The sequence below is a fragment of the Diabrotica virgifera genome, chromosome 4 (genome assembly GCF_917563875.1).
Source record: "Diabrotica virgifera virgifera chromosome 4, PGI_DIABVI_V3a".
Lineage (NCBI taxonomy): Eukaryota > Metazoa > Arthropoda > Insecta > Coleoptera > Chrysomelidae > Diabrotica > Diabrotica virgifera.
The window spans coordinates 75113362-75138101 of NC_065446.1; the positions used below are offsets into that span (position 1 = coordinate 75113362).

Below are 24740 nucleotides of genomic sequence, written 5' to 3' on the forward strand. Positions count from 1 at the left end.
GAAATTAATCTAAAAAAATAACATTTTCTGGAAAAATTTTTAGAAGATTTATTTTGAAAAATTTTTGGAGCATAAGTTATGTTTTTAAGCATATTTATTTAGCACATGCCATAAACTTCTACGGGAGCTCATTTGATAGATATTTCTAACTACTTTGACAAATGTTTAATAAGTATATGTTATAAAATGCATAATTTTCCCGTTATTTAAGCTTTAATACTTAGATTTACATACACGCGGAAAAAATATATACGTTCAATTACCTGCAACTCCCTTTTAGTTAACATAGTAACAATAGTTTTTAAAGTAAGGAGTTTATTTATTTTTTTATTTGCTTCAATTTTGGCAATAATAACTTTTTTGCTAAAACTTATAGTTTTTGAGTTATTTATGAAAAACCGATTTAAAACATGCATTTCTCTCAATAAAAATTAAAATTTTTGATCTTTAATAACTCAAAAAGTATTGATTTATTTTAATAACTCTACATAACAAATTTTGCTTATAATCTGACTCTCTATCAATTTATGTGGTTTTTTTAATAGAAAAATTTTCACCCCCGAGAAGGGGTGGCATCCACCCCCACGGTAAAAGCGCAAGTTGGCACCATGTCAATTTTGTTCTTTGAGGTATCCTCTAACCAGTCACCCATTTTCATGAAAATCGATTGAGGTTCAGCCAAATCGGAGGTATAGTCTGTTCGTTTAACTCAGACGCAACTTTATAGATATTTTAGTCGGTAATTTTGCCAATTTTAGCAAAATTGGCAAAAAATAATTTTTAAATAGTTAATAATCACTAAATATTTAGTAATTTTGCCAATTTTTGCAAAATTGACAAAAAACAAAAAAAATATCGACTAAAATATCTAGCCAGTTGCGTCTGAGTTTAGCGAACGGACTATAATAGCTTATATCCACCTCAAGTGACTGCACTATTGGTATTTTTTGATTAATTCTTGTGGTGAGTCTAGTTTTTGTTAAGTTCTGTTAGTATTAAATTATTTTTTGTGCGATGTTCGGTAGATGGTATGTGCAACATTCTACGGTACACCCACATTTCAAAAGCCATTATACGCTTCAAATTGGCTTTTTTGATGGTCCAAGTTTCTAAAGTGGGAGACAAACAACAATAATCTGCTATGAAGACGATGCAATACAAATCCCTCAAAGTGAAGATGATTTACAACATATGCTGCACTAATATAACATAACCGTCAGAAAATTTAACATGTCTTAATTTCCCCAAAAAAGACAAAATGCGTGGTTATAACAGCAAATCCATAAGATGTAAATTGGAGCTGGATGATCAGATAATAGAACAAGTGATGGAGTTTAAATACCTAGGCATCACACTATCTAGCTCCGGAAGGCTTGAAACAGAAGTGGAAGATCAAGTGAATAGAGTAAACAGAGCTGCAGGTTGCCTGAATGACACAATATGGAGAAATAAAAATATCGGAAAAGAAATGAGAGACAGAATTTACAAAACAGTCATCAGACCAATAATGACATACGCGGCAGAAATACGACTCGACACAGAGACACAGAGAGGACAAAAAGATTGCTTGAAACAGCGGAGATAAAAACTCTTCGAAAAATCGATGGTAAGACTCTATGGGACAGAGCTAGAAGTACAGATATACAACGGAAATTCAAGGTGGACAACATTAATAACTGGGTAAGAAACGGAAGAATAGAATGGAATGACCGCATAAGCCGAATGGCAACAAATAGAGTAGTAAGGACAGCGAGAGACGGTTCCCAATAGGAAGACGATCAGTGGGAAGACCACGAAAACGATGGTACGACAACTTACTAGAGGCTTTCTTGTGGTGGTTACTAGAGGCACATTGAAAAAACAGACAGAGTCATCATCATCATCACGTAGCGCTACAACCCTGGGTGGGTCCTGGCTGACTGTACAACTTTCTTCCAATTTGTTCGGTCTTCCATCAACCTAGGGTCAAGTGGAATGTTCATTTTTCGGAGATCTGATTGGATGTTATCTTTCCATCGCATTCTGGGACGTCCGAGTGGTGTTTTGTCTGTAGGAATCTCCTCCCATACCAGTCTTACAAGTCTCTCGTTATAAAGTCTGTGCACGTGGCCTGCCCATCTTAGTAGCTGTGATTTAATTTCTTGGACAATATCGGTGTCATTGTAGAGTGCTTTAAATTCGATGTTAGTTCTGATCCTATACTGGTTTGTGTTAATGTCGTGGTGAGGTCCGAAAATTTTAAGTATTTTTCGTTCAAAACGTCTGAGCTTTTCTTCGTTTGATTTGGTCATGATCCACGTTTCGCATCCATATGTTAGTACAGGTCTGACGATGGATTTATAGATTTTGCTCTTGGAACTTCTTGTAAGATTTTTTGATTTTATAAGCTTTTTTTTTGAAAAATGGCTTTGGCAGAGCCAATTAGCCAGACTTGTTTGTGATTGATTGCAGATTCATAGTCATAAATTTCTTATTTCATAACATAAGTACATACTGCAATATTATTTTTAGATACATAGGTACATTGTGTTGCTTTTTTTTATTTTGTTTTTTTTTTAATTATTTTACTGTTTTTTTAATATATATTTTAATTTGTGCTAAACACTTTTTTTACTTTTTTATTTTTCTTTTTTTTTTATTCTTGTTTCTTTTTTTTTATTATTTTTTTTTATTTTTTTTTGTTATTATTTTACTATGTGTTTTTTATATATTTTTGTTTTCTTTTTTTTTAATGTTTTCGAACCACATTAACAAATTATGCCTAGTTAGTAGGTATATATTACATTTACAACTTGTATTTACATAATTTAACATGTTTATAAATGAGATGAAGAATTTCCATATCATTTGTAAATATTAAAGTATTAAGGTTTATTGGGAAAAAACATTTTAAATCTTTTAATTCCTTATAAAGGTCGTTTATATTATTTATTTGTAAATGACATTCTAATATGACATGTGTTAGATCTCCGATTTTGCCACAAGTACAATTAGGAGTATCTGACAAGCCGATTCTATGCATGTAAAATGGCGTAAGAGCATGATTGGCTCTCAGCCGATTAATGGTCTTTATAAAATGTCTATTATATTCTGTGTAAAACCATCTTCCTGAGAATATCCTAGGGTTACAATGAGCAAAATTTGAGCCAGTATTACATTCTCTGTAATACATTTGCCAATTATTTTTAAGCTTTTGTCTGCTAAAAGTATCGATATCTGAAGCTGGAATTAAATTTTTGTTTATTTTTTCTCTGATCATATAAGCTGATTTAGCAAAATTGTCAACTATTTCATTGCCTTTTATTCCAGAATGGCCCTTAATCCAAGCAATTGTTACATTTACTCCCAATTGTATAGTTTCAAACAGAGTTTTAAGAATATTCAATTCAATGTGGTTTATATGTTTGACTGTTTGAATGTTACTCAATCTGTCCACCACGCTTTTACTGTCAGTAAATATAACATAATTACTAGTTGGTTTCAGTAGTACATACTGAACAGCAAACATTACTGCTATCATTTCTGCTGTGTATATTGAGCATTCAATAGGTAGGCTATATTGATGATGGTAATTTTTATTTTTGTGGAACACTGCACAGCCCGTTCCATTTGCGTCTTTTGACCCATCGGTAAATATGTACTGAAAATTTGACCATTCCTCTTTAATAAGTATATCAAACATATTTGGCGGTAAATGTGAGTTTAAATAACATGTTTTAACCTTGTTAGAAAATAATTTCATTGTAGTAAGGCGGAATTTGGCTTTTATAGATAACGTCACTGTACTTTACCGTACTTAGATAACTTTATAAGCTTATCCAGTGCGAATAGACAGCGATTTGCTGACTGGATTCTGTTTTTTATTTCTTCAGTAATATCGTTGTTACCTGTGATTACGGCCCCCAGATTATACTTAAAACGTTGTACTCTTTCGAAATTGAAGGTGTTTACCGTCACATTTTGTCCTATCCGGTCTCTTCGTGTCGTTCTATTTATACACATGACAGAAACAGAGTCATGTTTATACAAAAAGAAGAAGATAAAGTTTCTAAAGCGTAGGTGTCGATAGGAAAAATATTATTACTCGAACAAGGCGTAATTTTGGGTTTTTTGTAATGTCAGTGTATCCGACGCCGTAATAGGCATAAGGAAAAAAGACAAGAAGTAATGTGTGTTCTTCCATATTTTTTAACTTTGGTTTTTATCGATCTGGTCATTGTGATACGTCGACGGATCTCGTCTTCGTATCCTCCAATGTTAGTAATAACGGAGCCTAAGTATTTAAATTGTCTGACCACTTCGTACCCTGCCATGTTTCTTATCTCTGTTTGGTTGTTTCTGATTCTATCGATGATCATTACTTTGGTTTTCTGTATATTTATTTTCCAACCATGGACACATATACAGTGCGCTGGAATAAGTGTTACCCCCCCCTCTTATTAACAACTTATTTATTTTTAGCACATAAGCAAAACGCTCGGACAGATCGATTTTTAAAATAATCATAGTATATTATAGCATCAATGTTTTGAACTTTACGCGATCCATCTTCAGGTTCCAGGCATAACTTTGATTTTTTTAAATGGGAAAGTACATCATGTGTTACCTCATTTAAAAGATTTTGAAATACTGATTACAAAAATGTATAATACCTTAATCCTCTTTGAGAGCGTAGGCGAAAAATTTTTGTCGAATTATTTTTAAATGTATTAATTTTTTTTTCGAATCCTGAAAAAACTAATAAGTATTTTTGAAAAATTTAAATGCAGGCTGAAATATTACAGTATTATCGAGGGTCGAGAGTCCCTAAGAGCTTCTATAATGTTTATTTTAATAACTCACAGGGGCGAAGAAAAGAGAAAAGGGCCTAGCCGGGTAAGATGGTGAAAAGTGCCCCCAACCCAATCTAAATTCCATATAGGCCACTTTTTAGCACATATAGAGGAACTCACTTTCTGAAATTTTTAGCCCCCTAGGTGGTCACGTGACCCCCCTATAGCCTAATTAGGCTTTTTATGTTTTTATTTTTTATCTCAGTCGCATTAAGAGCTAGCCAAAAACTTTATTTAAAAAAGTTGTAAGTTTTAAAAAGATCTATATGAAAATTTTTTTTTTTATTTTTTTGGCGGGAAATTCGAATTTTTAGAACAATTTTAAACTTTTAAATAAATCTGAAAAAAAAACTAAGACACTCGTTTTTACGAAAATTAATTATAATGTGTATTTTTGCACAATCTTTCACCCTGAATTTTTTCAGATTTTTAAAATTGGTGAAACGTACCTTTAAAAATAAAAAACTGCATTTTTTCGGTTTTTTTTCGTTTTTTTTGATACAATTTTATACATATTTTTCAAAAAATTTAACACTGTCACTAGAATAGGTAAAAAACTGAAAAATAATTGGGATTTGCTTCATAAAAATTTTTTGTAACGCCATCCATTTTCAAGATACAGGGCGTTGAAGAAAACAAAATTTTACATATTTTTTACGATTTTGCCGAAACTACTGGCAACATTGTAATAAAACTTGGCGGGTTTTAAGAGGTAGTTATTGTGCATGTTTTGACATACAACTAAGGATTTAATATTCATCATTGGCGCGCATAGGGGTAAGGGTCTGAACTTTTCAAAGAAAAAAAGATAGTACGCCACTGACATATTTCAAATTAACAATCATTTTTGAATTCCTCGTTCAATTTGCAATAAAAAATCTATCTTCTCATTTTTTCATACGACGCGCTGTTTTGCTGCAAAAAATAAAATATCTTAACGCTTCCAAAGTATTCGAATTAATTTTGATAATGGATGTATGAGTTTATTATGTATGTAGATGTAGAAACTACTAGAAGTTCGAATACTTTGTAAGGGTTAAGATCTTTTATTTTTTGAATAAAAATGGCGCGTCGTATGAAAAAATAAGAAGATACATTTTTTGTCACAAATTGAACGAGAAATTAAAAAAAGATTGTTAATTTGAAATATGTCAGTGGCGTACTATCTTTATTCTTTAAAAAGTTCAGACCATTACCCCTATGCGAGCCAATGATGAATATCAAATCATTAATTGTATGTCAAAATATGCACAATAACCAGCTCTTAAATCCCGCCAAGTTTTATTACAATGTTGCCAGTAGTTTCAGCAAAATCGTAAAAAATGTGTAAAATTTTGTTTTCTTCAACGCCCTGTATTTTGAAAATGGATGGCTTTACAAAAAATTTTTATTAAGCAAACCCCAATTATTTTTCAGTTTTTTACCTATTCTAGTAACAGTGTTACCTTTTTTGAAAAATATGTATAAAATTGTTTCAAAATACGAAAAAAAAACTGAAAAAATGCGGTTTTTTATTTTTAAAGGTACGTTTCACCAATTTTAAAAGTCTGAAAAAATTCAGGGTGAAAGATTGTGCAAAAATACACATTATAATTAATTTTCGTAAAAACGAGTGTCTTAGTTTTTTTTTCAGAATCATTTAAAAGTTTAAAATTGTTCTAAAAATTCGAATTTCCCGCCAAAAAATTTAAAAAAAATTTTTTCTTATAGATCTTTTTGGAACTTACAACTTTTTTTAATAAAGTTTTTGGCTAGCTCTTGATGCGCCTGAGATAAAAAATAAAAACATAAAAAGCCTAATTAGGCTCTAGGGGGGTCACGTGACCACCTAGGGGGCTAAAAATTTCAGAAAGTGAGTTCCTCTATATGTGCTAAAAATTGGCCTATATGGAATTTAAATCGAGCTGGGGGCACTTTTCACCATCTTACCCGGCTAGGCCCTTTAGTCTGATTTTTGATTTCAAATATATCATTTAAAAGAAAGAAACTTTTTGTTTAGTTTAAGGGACTTTCAGCCCTCCGTAGTCATCTAATCTTTCATTCTGCGTTTAAATTTTTTAAAAATACTTATTAGTTTTCTCAGTATTCGAAAAAACTCAATGCGTTTAAAAATAATTCGATCGAAATTTTGCGTTTACGCTCTCAAATAGGAGTAAAGTATTGTACATTTTTGTAATCAGCATTTCAAAAGCTTTTAAATGAGATGTCACTTGATGTACTTTCCCATTTAAAAAAGTCAAAATTATGCCTGTCACCTGAAGACGGATCGCGTAAAGTTCGAAACACTGATGCTATAATATACTATGATTATTTTAAAAATCGACCTGTCCGAGCGTTTGGCTTATGTTCTAAAAATAAATAAGTTAATAAGGGGGGTGACACTTATTCCAGCGCACTGTATAGCACATTTTAAATGGGAAAAAGGGTAAGGGTAAGTATACGTAAAAATACTCCTGTATATGGCGACTGTATAAACTTTAGAGATATTAAACCAATTCAGAGATATTAAACCACTTCAAAGATATTAAACAATTTCAAAGATATTGGTTTGATTAGCTTCAGGCAAATTACTTTATGGATATTCTTGTGGGAAAAGTAGGTACTTCCAACGATCATGCCCTTGGAACCTGCAAATTCTATCATTCTATTTTCATTGTAGTTGGTAACATCATGAGCACTTCATTTTCCGATGTATGGCCTATATATTCTATCTCTTTCCCCATTTTTGCATTAAGATCTCCAATTTTTATCTTCATGTCGTTACTGGAACATCTGTCGTAGATGGTCAGTACTTCATCATGGAACTGATTTTTGACATCCTCATATTTAATCCACCCATTATAACACCTTTTTTAAAATGGGTGAGAGCACAAAAAAATTAATTTAAAGTACATATATCTCTACAATTAATAATACAGGGTGAACCAAAGAAAACAGTCCACCTCGATATTTGGCAGTATCTATTAGATTTGAAATAATAAATAATAAATTTAGTATTTATTAGATTTATTGATATGGAAATGACGAAACAAGTCGATTTTTGATCTAAGGGGGACACATTTTTCCGGTACATACATCTGTCATTTGTCAACCCTCTCCCTTCCACTTCCTCCACCCCTTATTTGTAAATAGGGAATAGGGGACGTGTGCTAGCTCATTGGAAAGGTTATTCAATTTTCAGTAATATAAACAGTAACATCATTATTTATACAGGGTGTCCAAGAAAAAAATATTTTAATTAAATTAATTGACACAAAAAGAAGAATGTATGTGATTTATTTATTTAATTCAAAATACATTCTACTGCTGTCACAAAACCGAAAAAAAAGTTTTTTGATAAATTAACATTGCTTTTCGTTTAATTTAAATGTTCAAGCTGTCACCCATTTGCCTCTTAGTAGTAGACTAAGAGCCGCTATAGGTGAAAATTCTTAATCATTTTAGGCACGACGGGACCCTATAACTTAAATAGTAGAACCTAAAAGAAAACGTTTGAACACTGTGCCGTCACTTTTCAGTGGCACATGCGTCTACAGTGGCGCATCAAACTTTCCACTTATGGACGCGATACATAAATTAAAAAATACCCTCCCTAATTACCAGAATTTAATTTTTTTCATTTTTTTAAGTTTTATGTGATTAAGATATAAGATCCATCGTAATTTTAACCCACCACCCCCTTCTCCCTTCCCCGACTATCAAAAACTTTATTTTTCGATTTTATTTTTTTTTGGTGGGATGCAATCAATTTTAAAATTTCAAAAAATTTACACACATAGTTAAGGGTTTTATAAAATACGTCTATTTTTTATAGACCTGTAGGTTGAGTGTACATAACCTCAAAAAAATTTTAAAATTTTTTTTTTGAAAAAAAGTATATAACTTTTTTTTGGGGATAGCTGCAGATCTAATTTTTGCTTAGTCTTATGTATTTTATCAAACACTATATTTCTAATTTTTTTCAGATTTTTCTGTAACGTTGGTCACCTTCAAAAATCCAAAAAACTGTTTTTTAAGGGGGTTTTGGGGGGTTTGAACGTGTTTTTCTGATTTTTAAATATTCTAAAGAACTCAGTTACTTCAAGTTACATATAACCTATAAAAACAAAATTGATTTGATATATTATGAAGTCTATAAAATAGGGAAAATCCCCCAAAGCCCCCCAAAAAACAGTTTTTCGGATTTTTGAAGGTGGGGAGACTTACGGAAAAATCTGAAAAAAATTTAAAATATAGTATTTGATAAAACACACAAGATTAAGAAAAAATTAGACCGGCAGCTATTCCTCAAAAAAAGTTATACGCTTTTTTGGAAAAAAAATTTTCTTTTAATTTTTTGAGGTTATGTACACTCTACCTATGGGTCTATAAAAAATAGGAATGTTTTATAAAAGCCTCAACTATGCGTGTGAATTTTTTGAAATTTTAAAATTGATTGCATCCCACCAAAAAAAAATAAAAACCAAAAATGAAGTTTTTGATGGTGGGGGCAGGGGGAAGGGGGTGGTGGGTTTAAATCACGATGAATCCTATGTGTTAATCACATAGAACTTAAAAAAATAAAAAAAATTTAATTCTGTTAGTAAGTTCTGTTAACTTTTAATTTATTTATCCCGTCCATAAGTGGAAAGTTTGATGCGCCACTGTCGACGCATGTGCCACTGAAAAGTGACGGCACAGTGTTCAAACGTTTTCTTTTAGGTTCTACTATTTAAGTTATAGGGTCCCATCGTGCCTAAAATGATTAAGAAATTTCACCTATAGCGGCTCTTAGTCTATAGGTTGAATATCGAATTTAAGCAACAAACAATGATTATTTATCAACTAAACATTTTTTCCCAGTTTTCTGCCAGCAGAAGAATGTATTTTGAGTTAAATAAATTGCATATAGACAAGGCGAAACCGGCGGGTTCGTTGGAAAAAATATTCCCATGAGATTTTTTTGCATAATCATATTCGTGAGACATCCCAGAATAAGGTTCAGGAAGTCGCCCACGTGAAAAGTGGTTCAAATTTTTTTTTCATTTTTTTTTAATCAAATTGCAAAAATTAGTGTTTTCGACCCGGACATATTTTTTCAGGTTTTTTGGACCATTCTGGACAAAAAGGTCTCTTATAATTTTTCTCTAAAGTTGGTCGTTTTCGAGTTATAAGCAATTTAAAATTGAAAAAAAAAAACGAAAAATGGCGATTTTTAAGGCTTAATAACTCGGTCAAATGTTATTATGAAAGTCAGAAAGTGATCAAATAAAAGTTTAAAGCCCGCCCTACAAGATCCTGAAGAAATTTTTGTCATTATTTTATCACTAAGCTGTTTTTTAAGTAAAAATAATGAGCGCCATGCACGTATTGGGCGGCCGGTAATGATGAGTGCGGGAGAGATGCCATTCCGGCAGTCAATGGTGCATCTTACTCGCACTCACATTTACAGCCGCGTCAATACGATCTTACGGCTCATTATTAATAATTAAAAATAACAGCTTAGTAATAAATTAATGACACAAATTTCTTCAGGATCATGTAGTGAATACTTTAATCTTTGATTTGGTCATTTTCTTAATTTCATAATAATAATTTTTAACCCAGTTATTAAGTCTTAAAAATGGCCATATTCGCGTTTTTCAAATTTTAAATTGGTTATAACTCTAAAACGATCAACTTTAGAGAAAAATTGCAAGAGACCTTTTTTATCCAGAATGGCCCAAAATACTTAAAAAAAATTGTCTGGGCCAAAAATACTTATTTTTACAATTTTATTAAAAAAAATGTTAAAAAAATTTGGACCAGTTTTCGCGTGGGCGACTTCTTGAACCTTATTCTGGGGTGTCTCACAAATGTGATTATGCAAAAAAATCTCATGGGAATATTTTTTCCAACGAACCCGCCGTTTTCGCCTTGTCTAATACATTCTGCTTTTTGTGTCAATTAATTTAATACAAAATTATTTTTCTTGGACACCCTGTATAAATAATTATGGCAATGTTAATATTACTGAATAGATAATTGAATAACCTTTCAAATAAGCTAGCACACGGCCCCTATTTCCTATTTAAAAATTAGGGGTGAGGGAAATGGAAGGGAGGGGGTTGACAAATGACAGATGTATGTACCGTAAAATTGTGTCCCTCTTAGATCAAAAATCGACGTTTCTTAATTTCCTTAAAATCTAATAAATACTGCCAAATATCGAGGTGGACTGTTTTCTTTGGCCCACACCGTATATCCCTATACTTAATTCTAACAAGAACTGAAACTCTAATTTGAAATTAGTGTCATTACATACCTCTAAAAATTTTACGAACTCTTTGGATGTAAACAACTGGTAATTTCCACCTACAAATTCTAGAAAGTTTAAAACACTTTGTTTCCTTTCATGAATGGTGTCATCATCAAACCTAAAAAAAAGTTGCGTATTTACTTGTTAGTGTTAGGTTAGTGTGTACTAAAAATAATAGTATGTTGGTAAAGGTACATTACTAAAATAGTCTCTTATCAAACTGGAAGGTCAAAGAGTGTATTTCTTACTCATGTGTATTTCAAATAATAATAAAGGTATGTATATCTAATGAGTTCAAAGAGTCGCGTCTACTGATAAGGCATTATACAGTCTGTCCAAAAATTAGAAAACAATATAGACAAAGGAATAAAATTTACTCTTATGGTGTAACATATGCAAACGTTGAAGTGAAAACAAACATCTTTTAGGACCTAAATTTCAACATCGAGACGTAAAATAAAATTAAAATTAGTGGATGAACTGGAATGGGAACTTTGTTACTTATTTTTGAAATGGGTTTTACCAAAATTTTGTCAAATTAAATAAATGTTTCCAAACTGATAAAGAAGTTGTCACAAATTTGCACAGCGAAATGTTGACACAATTTATCCTTAGGACATTACAAAATTTGTTAACATTAATAACATGTATCTAGGAATTGGGGTGACGCAAAATATTAATATAAAATCGTAAAAACATGCTCGCCAAGGGATAGGGGTAGTTTCCGCAGGGATGTTGCAATAACCATATATATTTATGAAAAACCCTGTTGATGGAGCATAGGCCCACATGGGTCAAAAAGCAAAAAAAATTTTTTTTTCAACCCCCCATTTTCTATTATTTTTTTGGCTACAGGGGTTGCACCAAGAAATCGCTTTTAGTGTCCATGCATGAGTAATAAGAACTTGCACAAAATGATACATGAAGCATTTTAATAAAGGGCATGGTTTGTGAAAGATTCCAAGAAAATCACCTTCTTTATTAATTCTCCCTTTTTTTTGGGGTGGTTCCGGGAAAAAAATGGGGGTTGCATTTTAGAAATTAGGAAATAACACCAGTACATGGGTAATTGCTGAAAGTTTTTTTACTCTAGCATAGGCGGTTCAGATGGTAGAAAAAGGGATTTTTTAAAATGTAACACCCTGTAATTAAAAAATGGGCAGTTGCCCTTAAATAAAACCTATACCAGAAATCAGACAATTTTTTGTGATTAATTGCCGCAGGGTTCCTTCTTAATTTCCATTACAGTTAGGGAAAAATATTTTTTTAAACATCTTTTTTAAAAACTTGTCAATTTTGGGCGCCGTCCCCGCTAAACGGTGGGTGATAGACATATGCTGTAGGGAAATAAACAGTAGGAAATATAGTCTTTTTCATATTTCTATTAAGTTTCTAAACGTTTCATTGCAGAGATATATGTTGGGTGCTGCTAGCTTTGCCGTAAAGCTAGCAGCACCCAATGTTTCTCGGAAACGGCTACAGCAATAATTTTTTTCTTTCCGTGATAAATTAGCAATAAACTAGTAATTAATTCCTTGGGGTTGAATTTTAGATTTTCATCATTTTTTCAGGGGTGAGTTTTGCGCTAGGGGATGATGGGGAATTTTTCGGGATTGGTTAATATATCAATCAAGAGCAATTAATTAGCAATAAAATATGCCGTTAAAATGGGCCCTGTAGTCCTTTTCCTTGTCGAGATATAGGGTGAGTGCTGCTAGCTTTACCGTAAAGCTAGCAGCATCCACTGTTTCTCAGAAACGGCTACAGCAATAATTTTTTTCTTTTCGTAATAAATTAGCAATAAATTAGCAATTAATTCCTTGGGGTTGAATTTTAAATTTTCATAATTTTTTCGGTGGTAAGTTTTGCGCTAGGGGATAATGGGGTAGTTTTTCGGGATTGGTTAATATATCAATCAAGAGCAATTAATTAGCAATAAAATATGCCGTTAAAGTGGGCGCTGTACTCCTTTTCATTGTCGAGATATAGGATGGGTGCTGCTAGCTTTACCGTAAAGCTAGCAGCACCCACTGTTTCTCGGAAACGATTACAGCAATAAATTTTTTCTTTCTGTGATCAATTAGCAATAAATTAGTAATTAATTCCTTGGGGTTGAATTTTCGATTTGAATCATTTTTTCGGGGGTGAGATTTACGCTAGGGTATGATGGGGTAGTTTTTCGGGATTCGTTAAGGCTATCGGTACATAATTCGCAAATATTTTACGGCTATCCCTACTTTTTCTGTCTTTATACGGCAAATTACGTGTAGTAAAATTCACACTGGAATGGATATGTAAACATTACTAGAATGTCATTCTACTTGAAAATTTCATCATTAACTTAAAGAGATGGCTTTTGAATGTTCTTGGATCTGTTATTTGTAAAATTGCAAATTATTAATTCAGTTAATAAATGTGATAATTTTTTCACTAACTATGTATTCAGTGATTGTAATAATTTATATGTACAATACTCAATCGAGAAAAGAGGAAAAGTGTTAAAGTGATTTTTTAATAATATATTGTAACTATGGAACGCCTACAATTTTGAACATCTTTAACAACAAAATACTTGGATCACAGAATATATTATCCTGATGTATTCTCTGCTTGGATCTTCCACAAATAATACACAATAAATCCCTTTTTATTAAGTTCACGTCTTAAATCAATTATTTATCAAATACACTATATTTCAATATTATTTAATCAACAACGCAAAATATTACCGATGCCATGTCAAATATTTAAAATTGTCACGGATTGTCACTGTTTGACAATTATGCTGACAATATTCTATTCGACTGAGTGCGTTGTAAGACAAAGTACTCCTTTTCATTGTCGAGATATAGGATGAGTGCTGCTAGCTTTACCGTAAAGCTAGCAGCACCCACTGTTTCTCGGAAACGATTACAGCAATAAATTTTTTCTTTCTGTGATCAATTAGCAATAAATTAGTAATTAATTCCTTGAGGTTGAATCATTTTTTCGGGGGTGATATTTACGCTAGGGTATGATGGGGTAGTTTTTCGGGATTCGTTAAGGCTATCGGTACATAATTCGCAAATATTTTACGGCTATCCCTACTTTTTCTGTCTTTATACGGCAAATTACGTGTAGTAAAATTCACACTGGAATGGATATGTAAACATTACTAGAATGTCATTCTACTTGAAAATGTCATCATTAACTTAAAGAGATGGCTTTTGAATGTTCTTGGATCTGTTATTTGTAAAATTGCAAATTATTAATTCAGTTAATAAATGTGATCATTTTTTCACTAACTATGTATTCAGTGATTGTAATAATTTATATGTACAATACTCAATCGAGAAAAGAGGAAAAGTGTTAAAGTGATTTTTTAATAATATATTATAACTATGGAACGCCTACAATTTTGAACATCTTTAACAACAAAATACTTGGATCACAGAATATATTATCCTGATGTATTCTCTGCTTGGATCTTCCACAAATAATACACAATAAATCCCTTTTTATTAAGTTCACGTCTTAAATCAATTATTTATCAAATACACTATATTTCTATATTATTTAATCAACAACGCAAAATATTACCGATACCATGTCAAATATTTAAAATTGTCACTGATTGTCACTGTTTGATTGACAATTATGCTGACAATATTCTATTCGGCTGAGTGCGTTGTAAGACAAAGATTGATTTGGAAAATATTACCACGGACATTGTGTTAATTTTTTTCGAATCCTGAAAAAACCAATAAATATTTTTGAAATATTTAAACGCAAAATGAAAGACTAAATTATTACCGAGGGTCGAAAGTCCCTTAGAATAAATAAAAAGTTTATTTTGAATGATATATTTGAAATTAAAAATCAAACTAAATTTTCTGTTAGTTTTTCACCCCTGTAACTTATTAAAATAAACATTATAGAAGTTCTCAGGGACTTTCGGCCCTCGCTAATAACGTAATCTTTCATTCTGCGTTTACATTTTTCAAAAATACTTATTAGTTTTCTCAGGATTCAAAAAAAATGAAGCCCCATTTGAATAGCCATTGCAGCCGAAAATACGTACCCATCCTCTCAATATACCAATCAAGAGCAATTAATTAGCAATAAAATATGCCGTTAAAATGGGTCCTGTACTCCTTTTCATTCTCGAGATATAGGGTGGGTGCTGCTAGCTTTACCGTAAAGCTAGCAGCACCCACTGTATCTCGGAAACAGCTACAGCAATACATTTTTTCTTTCGGTAATAAATTAAATTAGCAATAAATTATAGTCTTAGTCGGAATTAGGTCTTATAAAATGGTGCTGCTGACTTTACCGACATAAATAAAATATTGCAAAAAGGAGCCTATACCGCCATTAAGAAGAACAAAAAATACGCTTTCTTCAAATAAACTTTTTTATCCCATGCCTAGATTTTGTGTCACATTGGATCTACGAAAAATCGATTTTCTATATAAGAAATCGAACGTGGCTGACTCGGCAACATTTCGCGCCTATTAGTATAAAAATTATTGTTTTTGATAGTATAAAAAATGTCACTGTTAGTGTCGAATTACCGACGCACTGTTGCCTCACTGTTGAAAGTTCGCAGAACTTTCGAAAAACAAAAATATTGATGACACGCACAATGTTAGCCAAACATTATAATTTGTTTTGTTGATGATAGGAATTATTATATTTTTGATTTGTCATTAATAATTATAGAAGCACCAACTTTACGAAATACTAATTAGATAAACTGTTTTTATTTTTAAAATTTAAAATGATAACAATATGCAAAAGTAAGTCAATGTCGCTTTAAGTTATGTAATTATTTACGAATTTATGAATGTTTTTTTATAAATTTCTATACAGGGTGTAACAAAAATACAGGTCATAAATTAAAGCACATATTCTGAGACAACAAATAGTTCGAATGAACCTAACTTTCCTTAGTACAAATATGCACACAAAAGAAGTTACAGCCCTTTGAAATTACAAAATGAAAATCGATTTTTTTGAATATATCGAAAACCATTAGAGATTTTTTGTTGAAAATGGACATGTGGAATTTGTATGGAAAGAACATGTTAAAGAAAAATTATAATGAAATTTGTGCACCCCATAAAAATTTTATGGGGGTTTTGTTCCCTTAAATCTCCCCAAACTTTTGTGTCCGTTCCAAATAAATTATTATTGTGGTGCCATTAGTTAAATTAAATATTTTTTAAACTTTTTTGCCTCTTAGTATTTTTTCGATAAGGCAGTTTTATCGAGTTGCGGCTTCTTTTTTAATATGTTTACATAAAAATTTTATGAGGGTTTTGTTCCTTTAAACCCCCCAAATGTTTGTGTACGTCGCAATTAAACTATTACTGCGGTACCATTAGTTAAACACAGTGTTTTTAAAACTTTTTTGCCTCTTTGTATTTTTTTGATAAAGCATCTTTTATCGAGATGTGGCTTCTTTTTTAATATGGTTCAAAATATACTTAAAAATGTAAATCATAAATAAAGTTTCATATTATTACCAAGTCTCCATAATCGTACTTTACCATATACAAAATGTGGTGGATTTGACAAATATTCAAATATCTCGATAAAAACTGACTTTTGGAAAAAGTACTAGAAGACAAAAAAGTTTTTAAAAACTTGTGTTTAACTAATGGCACTAAAATATTAATTAAATTGGAACGTACACAAAAGTTTGGGGGGGTTTAAAGGAACCAAACCCCCATAAAATTTTTATGGGGTGTCCAAATTTCATTATCATTTTTTCTTAAAATACTACTGCCATAAGAATACCACATGTCCATTTTCAATAAAAAATCTCTAATAGTTTTCGATATATTGGAAAAAATCGATTTTCATTTTGTAACTTCAAAGGGTTGTAACTTTTTTTCCGTGCTCATTTGTACTAACGTAAGTTAGGTTCAATCGAACTATTTTTGGTCCCAAAATATGCGATTAAATTTATGACCTGTATTTTTGTTACACCCTGTATATGTAAGCTATATCAAAATCATTTTATAATTATATAAACTATATCAAAATTATATTACTATTATATCGGAGTACAGTCTATCATAATATACTGCTTTCTGCTATTAAAATTTTAGACCATAGCCAATCTGTTTTGAGGGGATTGTAAGAGGTGGTATTCCGATTTTTGCCGAAAAAGTTCTGTGATAACTTCAGTAATAATAATTCACTTATCCTCTCGTACAAATAGGTCGAGAATATTAACAAAAAATTTAAATATTTACTAAAAAATGACTAACATTGTTTCTACTTTCCTTGCTTATGATTTTCAAACAATTCTTTTGGAGCAAAGTCGTAATGAAATAAACTAGCTATAATTGAATTTTCTATAACATACGACCGGTGAAAATGTTATAATAATTTATTACTCTTGCTGCAAAAAAACAATACAAATTAAAAAGCCCTAAACAAAAAGTCCCCTTAAAAAATCCTTGGGTATTAATACGCAGAAAACAACAAAATTACTAAGAACATATTAGCCTATCTGGTACATAGAATGTGGACAAGTGAATGGTTAGGGGCACATAAGATGACCTACATCAGCTTTTATATGATAGTGTAATGTTAAAAGTTTAAAACACTGTATACTTTGGGTTTATCTTTTATTTAAAAAATGTATCATAGAAATTCGTTATCTATGTCAAGGTTTTATGATATGGATAACTTAGCCTAAAATAAATGTAATGCATATTTTGTAGGTGAGCGGCAGCAACCCCTAAAATAATATTACATATACCGACCACGACAGTCAACTTTAAGGTGAATTTTGGTCACTCTTTATGTTTTCGAGGTCGCTGAATACGAATATGAAGTTTATTCTTATCCAGAATTAGTGGAACATGTTCAAAAATAAAATTTTATGCAAAAATGCGAAAAATCAATTAAGATGATTTTTCCACTTTACTTCGCTGCATCTTTGGTCGCTGTAAATATTTCCTTTTGAAAATTTTACTGCATATACATACATTTTCAGAAATAGCTAGTGAAATCTTAAAGAAGTGATATCTGTTGGTGTAACTTTGGAATTTTGTTGTAGACCATAAAGGTAACACATAAAAAGGGTTACTACTTCTATGGCTCTTTCAATTGGCACGTTGCATAGATTTGACATTTTTTCAATGCAAACATTTTCAAAAACAGTATTTTGCCTATATAAAATAATGATGAAACTATATCATAGCCAGTGAGAGCGTTAAAAGTTTTTCCTACAGTTTCTGATAATACGTGAATAGGTAAGTATACAGGGTGCTTCATTAATAATTGTCCATATAGTAACTGGAGAAACCTTAGCACCAAATACGAAGATTTAACCTAAAACACAAATAAAATGTGGTTCCTTACTGAGTTACAGGGTGTTCTATCTAAAAATTTAAAAACTATTTTTGCTCAGCATTTTAAAACTATTCGACGTATCGTTTTCATACTTGGCAGAAAGTATAGATACTGTACAAGCTACTTAATTATGATCAACAAAAGTTTCTAGCTACTACCAGAGGAGTACGACAGGGGATAGTGAATGATTGACCCTTCTCAAATTCTACGCCACTGGAGGAATTGCTATTTTAGTGCCATTTTTAGATTCTCCAATACTTTCTACGTAAATAATATACTCTTCATTGGTAACGATAAAGTTATTAGTTTTCGAGATATTTGAATTTAAATATGAAACGGCACAGTTATTTTAATTAATTTATATGATTCATATGATTAAAATTTAAAAATTATTTGTACCCAGTACTTTAAAACTATTTGGCGTATCCTTATCATACTTGGCAGAAAGTGTAGGCACTGTACACCCTACTAAATTAAGATAAATAAACGTTTCTAGCTACTACCAGAGGCGTACGACAGGGGATAGTGACTGGTTGACCCTTCCCAAATTCTACGCAACTGACGAAATTGCTATTTTAGTGTAATTTTTTGATTTTCCAATACTTTTTATATAAATAATATACTCTTTATTCGTAACGATAAAATGATTAGATTTCGAGATATTTGAAATTAAAAATGAAGCGACACAATACATTAACCAAAATAACCGTGTCGTTTCATTTTTAACTTCAAAGATCTCGAAAACTAATGACTTTATGGTTACGAATGAAGAGTATATTATTTTCATAGAAAGTATTGGAGAATCCAAAAATTGAACTAAAATAGCAATTGCGCCAGTGGCGTAGAATTTGGAAAGGTTCAACCATTCACTTTCCCCCGTCGTACGCCTCTGGTAATAGCCAGAAACGTTTGTTTAACGTAATTTAGTAGTTTGTACAGTACCTATACTTTCTACCAAGTATGAAAAAGATACGTCGAATAGTTTTAAAATGCTGAGCAAAAATAGTTTTTAAATTTTTAGATAAAACACCCTGTAACTCAGTAAGGAACCACATTGTATTTAAGTGTTTTAGGTTAAATCTTCGTATTTTGTGCTAAAGTTTCTCCAGTTACTATATGGACAATTATTAATGAAACACCCTGTATATCTATGAAAATTGGTACGGAATGAAATTTTTTCAGTGAAAAACCAAAGTGGATTATTTTCAAATCGATGATAGTGACTCAATAATTTATACTGTAAGTTTTGAAAATAACATAAAGTCGGAAAAATGAAAGAATACCCATGAACGAACATATAAAACACGCTGTATTTTCCTGTCACCGTGTCACAAAGAAAATTTCCCAGCGCAAGTACATGTAATAATAATTATTACATGTACTTGCGCTGGCCAATTTTTTGTATGACCCGGTGACAGGAAAATACAGCGTGTTTTATATGTTCGTTCATGGGTATTCTTTCATTTTTCCTACTGTAATATCCGTTTATATAGAGCATTGAGTTTCGATTTGCCGCGTTATCGAGTGTTTTGCACGACATGCGCGCGGCCGATGCCAATCTCTAAAGTAACATAATATTATCTTTTCCTACAACCGTTTAATAACATACTCATTATTCGCTATTTTTTAATAGATAATAGCACCCATTACTGACCTGTGAGTAATAGTTCATTACTCACGGGCTGAAGTTAGATTCAATTAGGGCTTACAATACCGAACTAAAATCTGAATACCGCTATTTGATATTTGAAATATCGGTATACCGGTATAAAACCGGTATTATTAATAAAAAATTTACTAGGTATATTTTTACTTACCTCAGTTGTTATATGACTTCCCAAGTAGCAATTAGTCGACGCGACAACGTTATCTACCGCGTGGCAACGTTTTCTTACAACGTTGTTATTGCCTATAAGACGACCCTATTCTGCACTGATTTGGTGGACGATTTTTGAGTTGTCTTAACGTTGCCTAGGCAACCTCCTGTTTAAGCAACATCGTTTCGTACGCGTTGCATAAGACAACTGAAGCGACTATAAAAAGCACCTGCGCGTGCAATGGTTGCTCAAGGAGTCAGACTAGTTATGTTTTTTTACCTATATTTTTAACACCTATATGGTGAATGCCAAAACCAAAAAGTAAACTGTTTTGACATCGTATTCGGTATTTAAATTTATATAAATACATAGAAGACTTATTACCTGATGTGAAATTTATAAACGCATCTCGGATTACCGTCAAATATGGATATTCACCTTTAAAAAACACACGCGCTCCTTTTTTTATGACACTTTTGACAAAAAATATGCAAATTTAAAAAATCAAATTTTAATATAAAAGTCAAAATTTATGTTAAAGATGTTCTGTATAAATTTAATGTATTTATGGTGCTTTTAAAGATATCAGAAAATGCCTGCATTTTTTATATTCTGTGTTTTCATTTTCTTTACATCCCAAAAATCTCAAGTAAAACCAAAATGTCGCATTAAACAATATTACCAATATTACTAAAAAAATACCTTATCACCAACCTTAAGGTGGATTTTCACAGATCCGATGTCCGACGATACGATGATACGATAGAAATTTCAGAGAATTTCATTGGCTAAAAAGTGACAGTTGGGTATTCGTACGAAATTAAAAAGTCATCGGAAGAAGTTAAAATTATTTTAACTTTTGCACGAAAATCGGATGAATTTTGACATGACATTCTATCATGAAAGTCTTGATAACCTTACTTTTGTGAAGTGTTTATGTTTTTGATATATTGAAATGGAACAACAAAATCGTAATTATAAATGGATGTTGTTCTGAAACTATTTTCTTGTGGCATTTTTGTAATTAACTATTCTTAATGAGAAATAAGCCACAATTTTAATAAAAAAAAAAGATTTTATTTTTTAGTAAAATTGTATTTCCCATTAAAAACAGTTAATTATAAATGGATGTGATGGTACTTCTAACAATAACTCACATTTTTATCCTCTTCAAACAGATAATTTGACGAATCCATGATGATCCAAACAATAATAAGAATAAAATCGAAATAAAACTATCTATACATAATATGTTCCTGTTCAATATCCAATGATATCCAACAGCAAACATTTGTATCAAATATCAATCCATGGAATAATCTGACATATTACACAAATGTCAAAAAATTTCGGACACGACAATCAAATATAATCGTACGAAAAAATTTCGTATTTCGTGTCTTCGGATATCGGATCTGTGAAAATTAGCCTTTAGACGGATAAGACAACTTAGAAGTCCAATCGCCAACCAAACCCGGCTGCGCCGACTATCAAAACCATTTTAGAACGCACCCTCTTATTGGGTGACAGAGGTCATGTGACCAGTGTCAAAAGTGTATCATTCTCATTAACAGCGTTGCCACATTTAGTAGATTTCTACTTTTTTGGTAGATTTTTGATATTTTTTTTTAAATTCTATAGTTTATTTTTTAACCAGGAGGAATAAACTTAAAAGGCAGATTCACGCCTAAGAAAGTCACTAGAATAATAACCAAATACATCTTCTTTTTTGGTTGATCATGTCGGCCCTCAACGGTAATCCATGAATATTATATTATATTAATACGTCGCTAAAGAGTTCTAAAAACGACTGCTTTTTATATAAAAGCAGACTAACAATCTAAAAATTAAAGGAATAACACAGATAACACAAAAAATCGCTTGTATATCTTAACTAACCTATGAAATTCCACTAGGGTCAAAATTTGATAAATGTCATTAGTGTCAAAATTTTATAAGAGTGGAGTAAACTTGCCTGCAGTTGGACCAATTACAAACAAGCATTACAGCGCGGTAAATTTGAATCACTCTTCTTGGTTAAAAACAAACCATTAGTAGGCAATATTTTTTAGTAGATTTTTGGTATATTTCAACAGAATTTGATCCATTTTTTTCGAATCATGAGGAAACTATAATAAGTATTTTTGAAAAATTTAAACGCAGAATGAAAGACTGCATTATTTAGACAAACCAAAACGTTTCTTTTGAACGAGATATTTGGAATTAAAAGTCACACTAAATTTTTTCTTTTTTTCACCCCTGTAACTTATTAAAATAAACATTATAGAAGTTTTCAGGGACTTTCGGTCCTCGGTAATAACGTAATCTTTCTTTGTGCGTTTAAGTTTTTCAAAAATACTTATTAGTTTTCTAAGGATTCGCAAAAAATGAAAACATTTAAAATACATTGAACATTTTAACAGACGATATTTTGCGCTTATCCCCTTAAGTTAGCTGTTGTTTTTATTATAAAAAATCCCAAATATATCCCAAAAATCTTTAAGTATATTTTAGTTTTTGATTTAGTAGATTTTAGCTAAAAAATGGTAATTACCAGTTGGTGGTTTGGAATAATTAGGTTTCCAATTTTGTGGAATTCCTTTTGGGGCATTTAGAACGGATGTGCATATCACTGTATTACTGTATATTTACATGGCCTAAAAAGAATCTACTGATTTTGTGAAAACAAAACTACTGAGTAAAAACTGAGCTGGCAACCCTGTCTGCGAAAGCTGATACAAAGATTATCAAATCTCAAATCTACTGATAAAACAATGGAATGGAAACCAGCTATTAAAAAAACAAATAAACAGGTTGTTAAATAAATCGAAAATTTCCATCAAAATAAAATATATAATAATAAGGAAAACATAAGGTTATAAAGTAAATTCTTTTTCTCCTAGTTGCCGCAAACGTGTCACACCTCTAGAACAACACAAGGGTCGTGACGTGACAGATAACTAACTACTCAACTACAACTACAGAGTCAGCCAAGGCGTAAATTAGTTTAGCATTATAACATTTTTAACTCGTTGTGATTGTTGAAAAAACTGAACCACACTGAACTGTGATATTATGTAGTTGTCACAATCATTGTGACACAATGGTAATAAATTAGTTGCCCGTATAACTAAAGGTTGTAACATCGTAATGTCAGTCGGGATAGGGGACGTTGGCCGAAACAACTGAAAATGCTCTCAGGCAACGTTGTATACAGTGCATTTGTTTGTACTGACGACCAATGCGTCGAAAAATTGCTACTTGGGTTGTTAAACAAATAGTATATGAAATCCAATTAATATTGTTCTGAAATGAGTAGATATTATTTATTTTATTAGGTTGTAACCTCGGAAACCTTTTTTTGGATGGTGCTAGAAAGGTCACCAATGGAGACACTGCGACGGCAGCCAGATGGTAGGTGGAGAGCGAGTCGTGGGTTCGAAACTAGCTTTTGGAACGTGGAAGGGAGCCAATAGAAGAAATAGGTAAAGATAAGACAAGAGAAGGTAGATAAGAGAAGAGAGAGAAACAGATAAAAAGATAGATAGGTAAAGTTACCTAAGATAAGAGAAGAGATACAGGGCGCCACTTAACTTTTTGGGGTTGAAAGGGGAAAATTAAGAAACCTTAGAAACGAAAACAGGTAGGTAAGGAAAGATAATGAGGTTCTGGGACCAAATACAAGAAAAGATATAGACAGTTAATTAGTAAATATTTAGCGGTAATTTATTATCAGGGAATTTATTATGAGGAGATAAATAAAACTAGTAAAATATATAAAAAACAATATATTAAACAAATGGCTCACCAGAAGGGTGAGTCCAAAAAAAAACACAAGAAATAAAGAGAAAACAATGTATATACACCCATCAAAACTGCACCAACAATTAATGTGTCGTGGTGTACAGTTAGAAATAAACAAAAATTATGATGGAATAAATACAAGTAACATATTATAACAAAAACATGCACAATTAAAAACACAGTAAAGAGAGCCTGGTTATGAATTAAAAAAACAAATCAAGCATCTATAATTAGAAAATGTTGGTGGTAAAGTTATGAGCTTCTTTGAGAGGATCACTGCTACCAAAGGAATTTTCCAGGAAGGCAATAAGTTTTAATGATGTCAACGAAAATTTTTCTGGATTAGCACTAATTAATTGTTCAATAGTTGATTGAGCAGAGGGAGTAATTTTACCAAGTTCTTTGTCATCAGTTTTTAATTTCTTTTTAGGAGCTGTTTTAGGAGTTGCAAAGGCTGTGGAAGATTGAGCATTTATAGGGTTTAAGTCTGGGGGGTTATCAGTAACCGATAAAGTGGGTGATTCGAGGCTTGTGTCGGTAGAATAAGTTCTTTTGATGCAAGGATTTGAAGGCAAGGACACTGACATTAGAGACTGTTCGTTTGGAATTGTTAAGTCGGTATTAGTTGGATTGATTTCTTCTTTTGAGGAGGAGGAAGTA

The 24740-nt window shown here is 31.6% G+C and overlaps 1 protein-coding gene across 1 annotated transcript in view; it reads right to left on the reverse strand.

Moving 5' to 3' along the window:
- Positions 1-24740, reverse strand: part of LOC114335281 (ribosomal protein S6 kinase delta-1) — a 103247-nt gene that overhangs the window by 66555 nt on the left and 11952 nt on the right. Inside the window, exon 3 of the mRNA XM_028285495.2 lies at positions 11116-11227. Within this exon, the coding sequence (XP_028141296.1) occupies positions 11116-11227 (112 nt within the window). The remainder of the gene's footprint in view (positions 1-11115; positions 11228-24740) is intronic.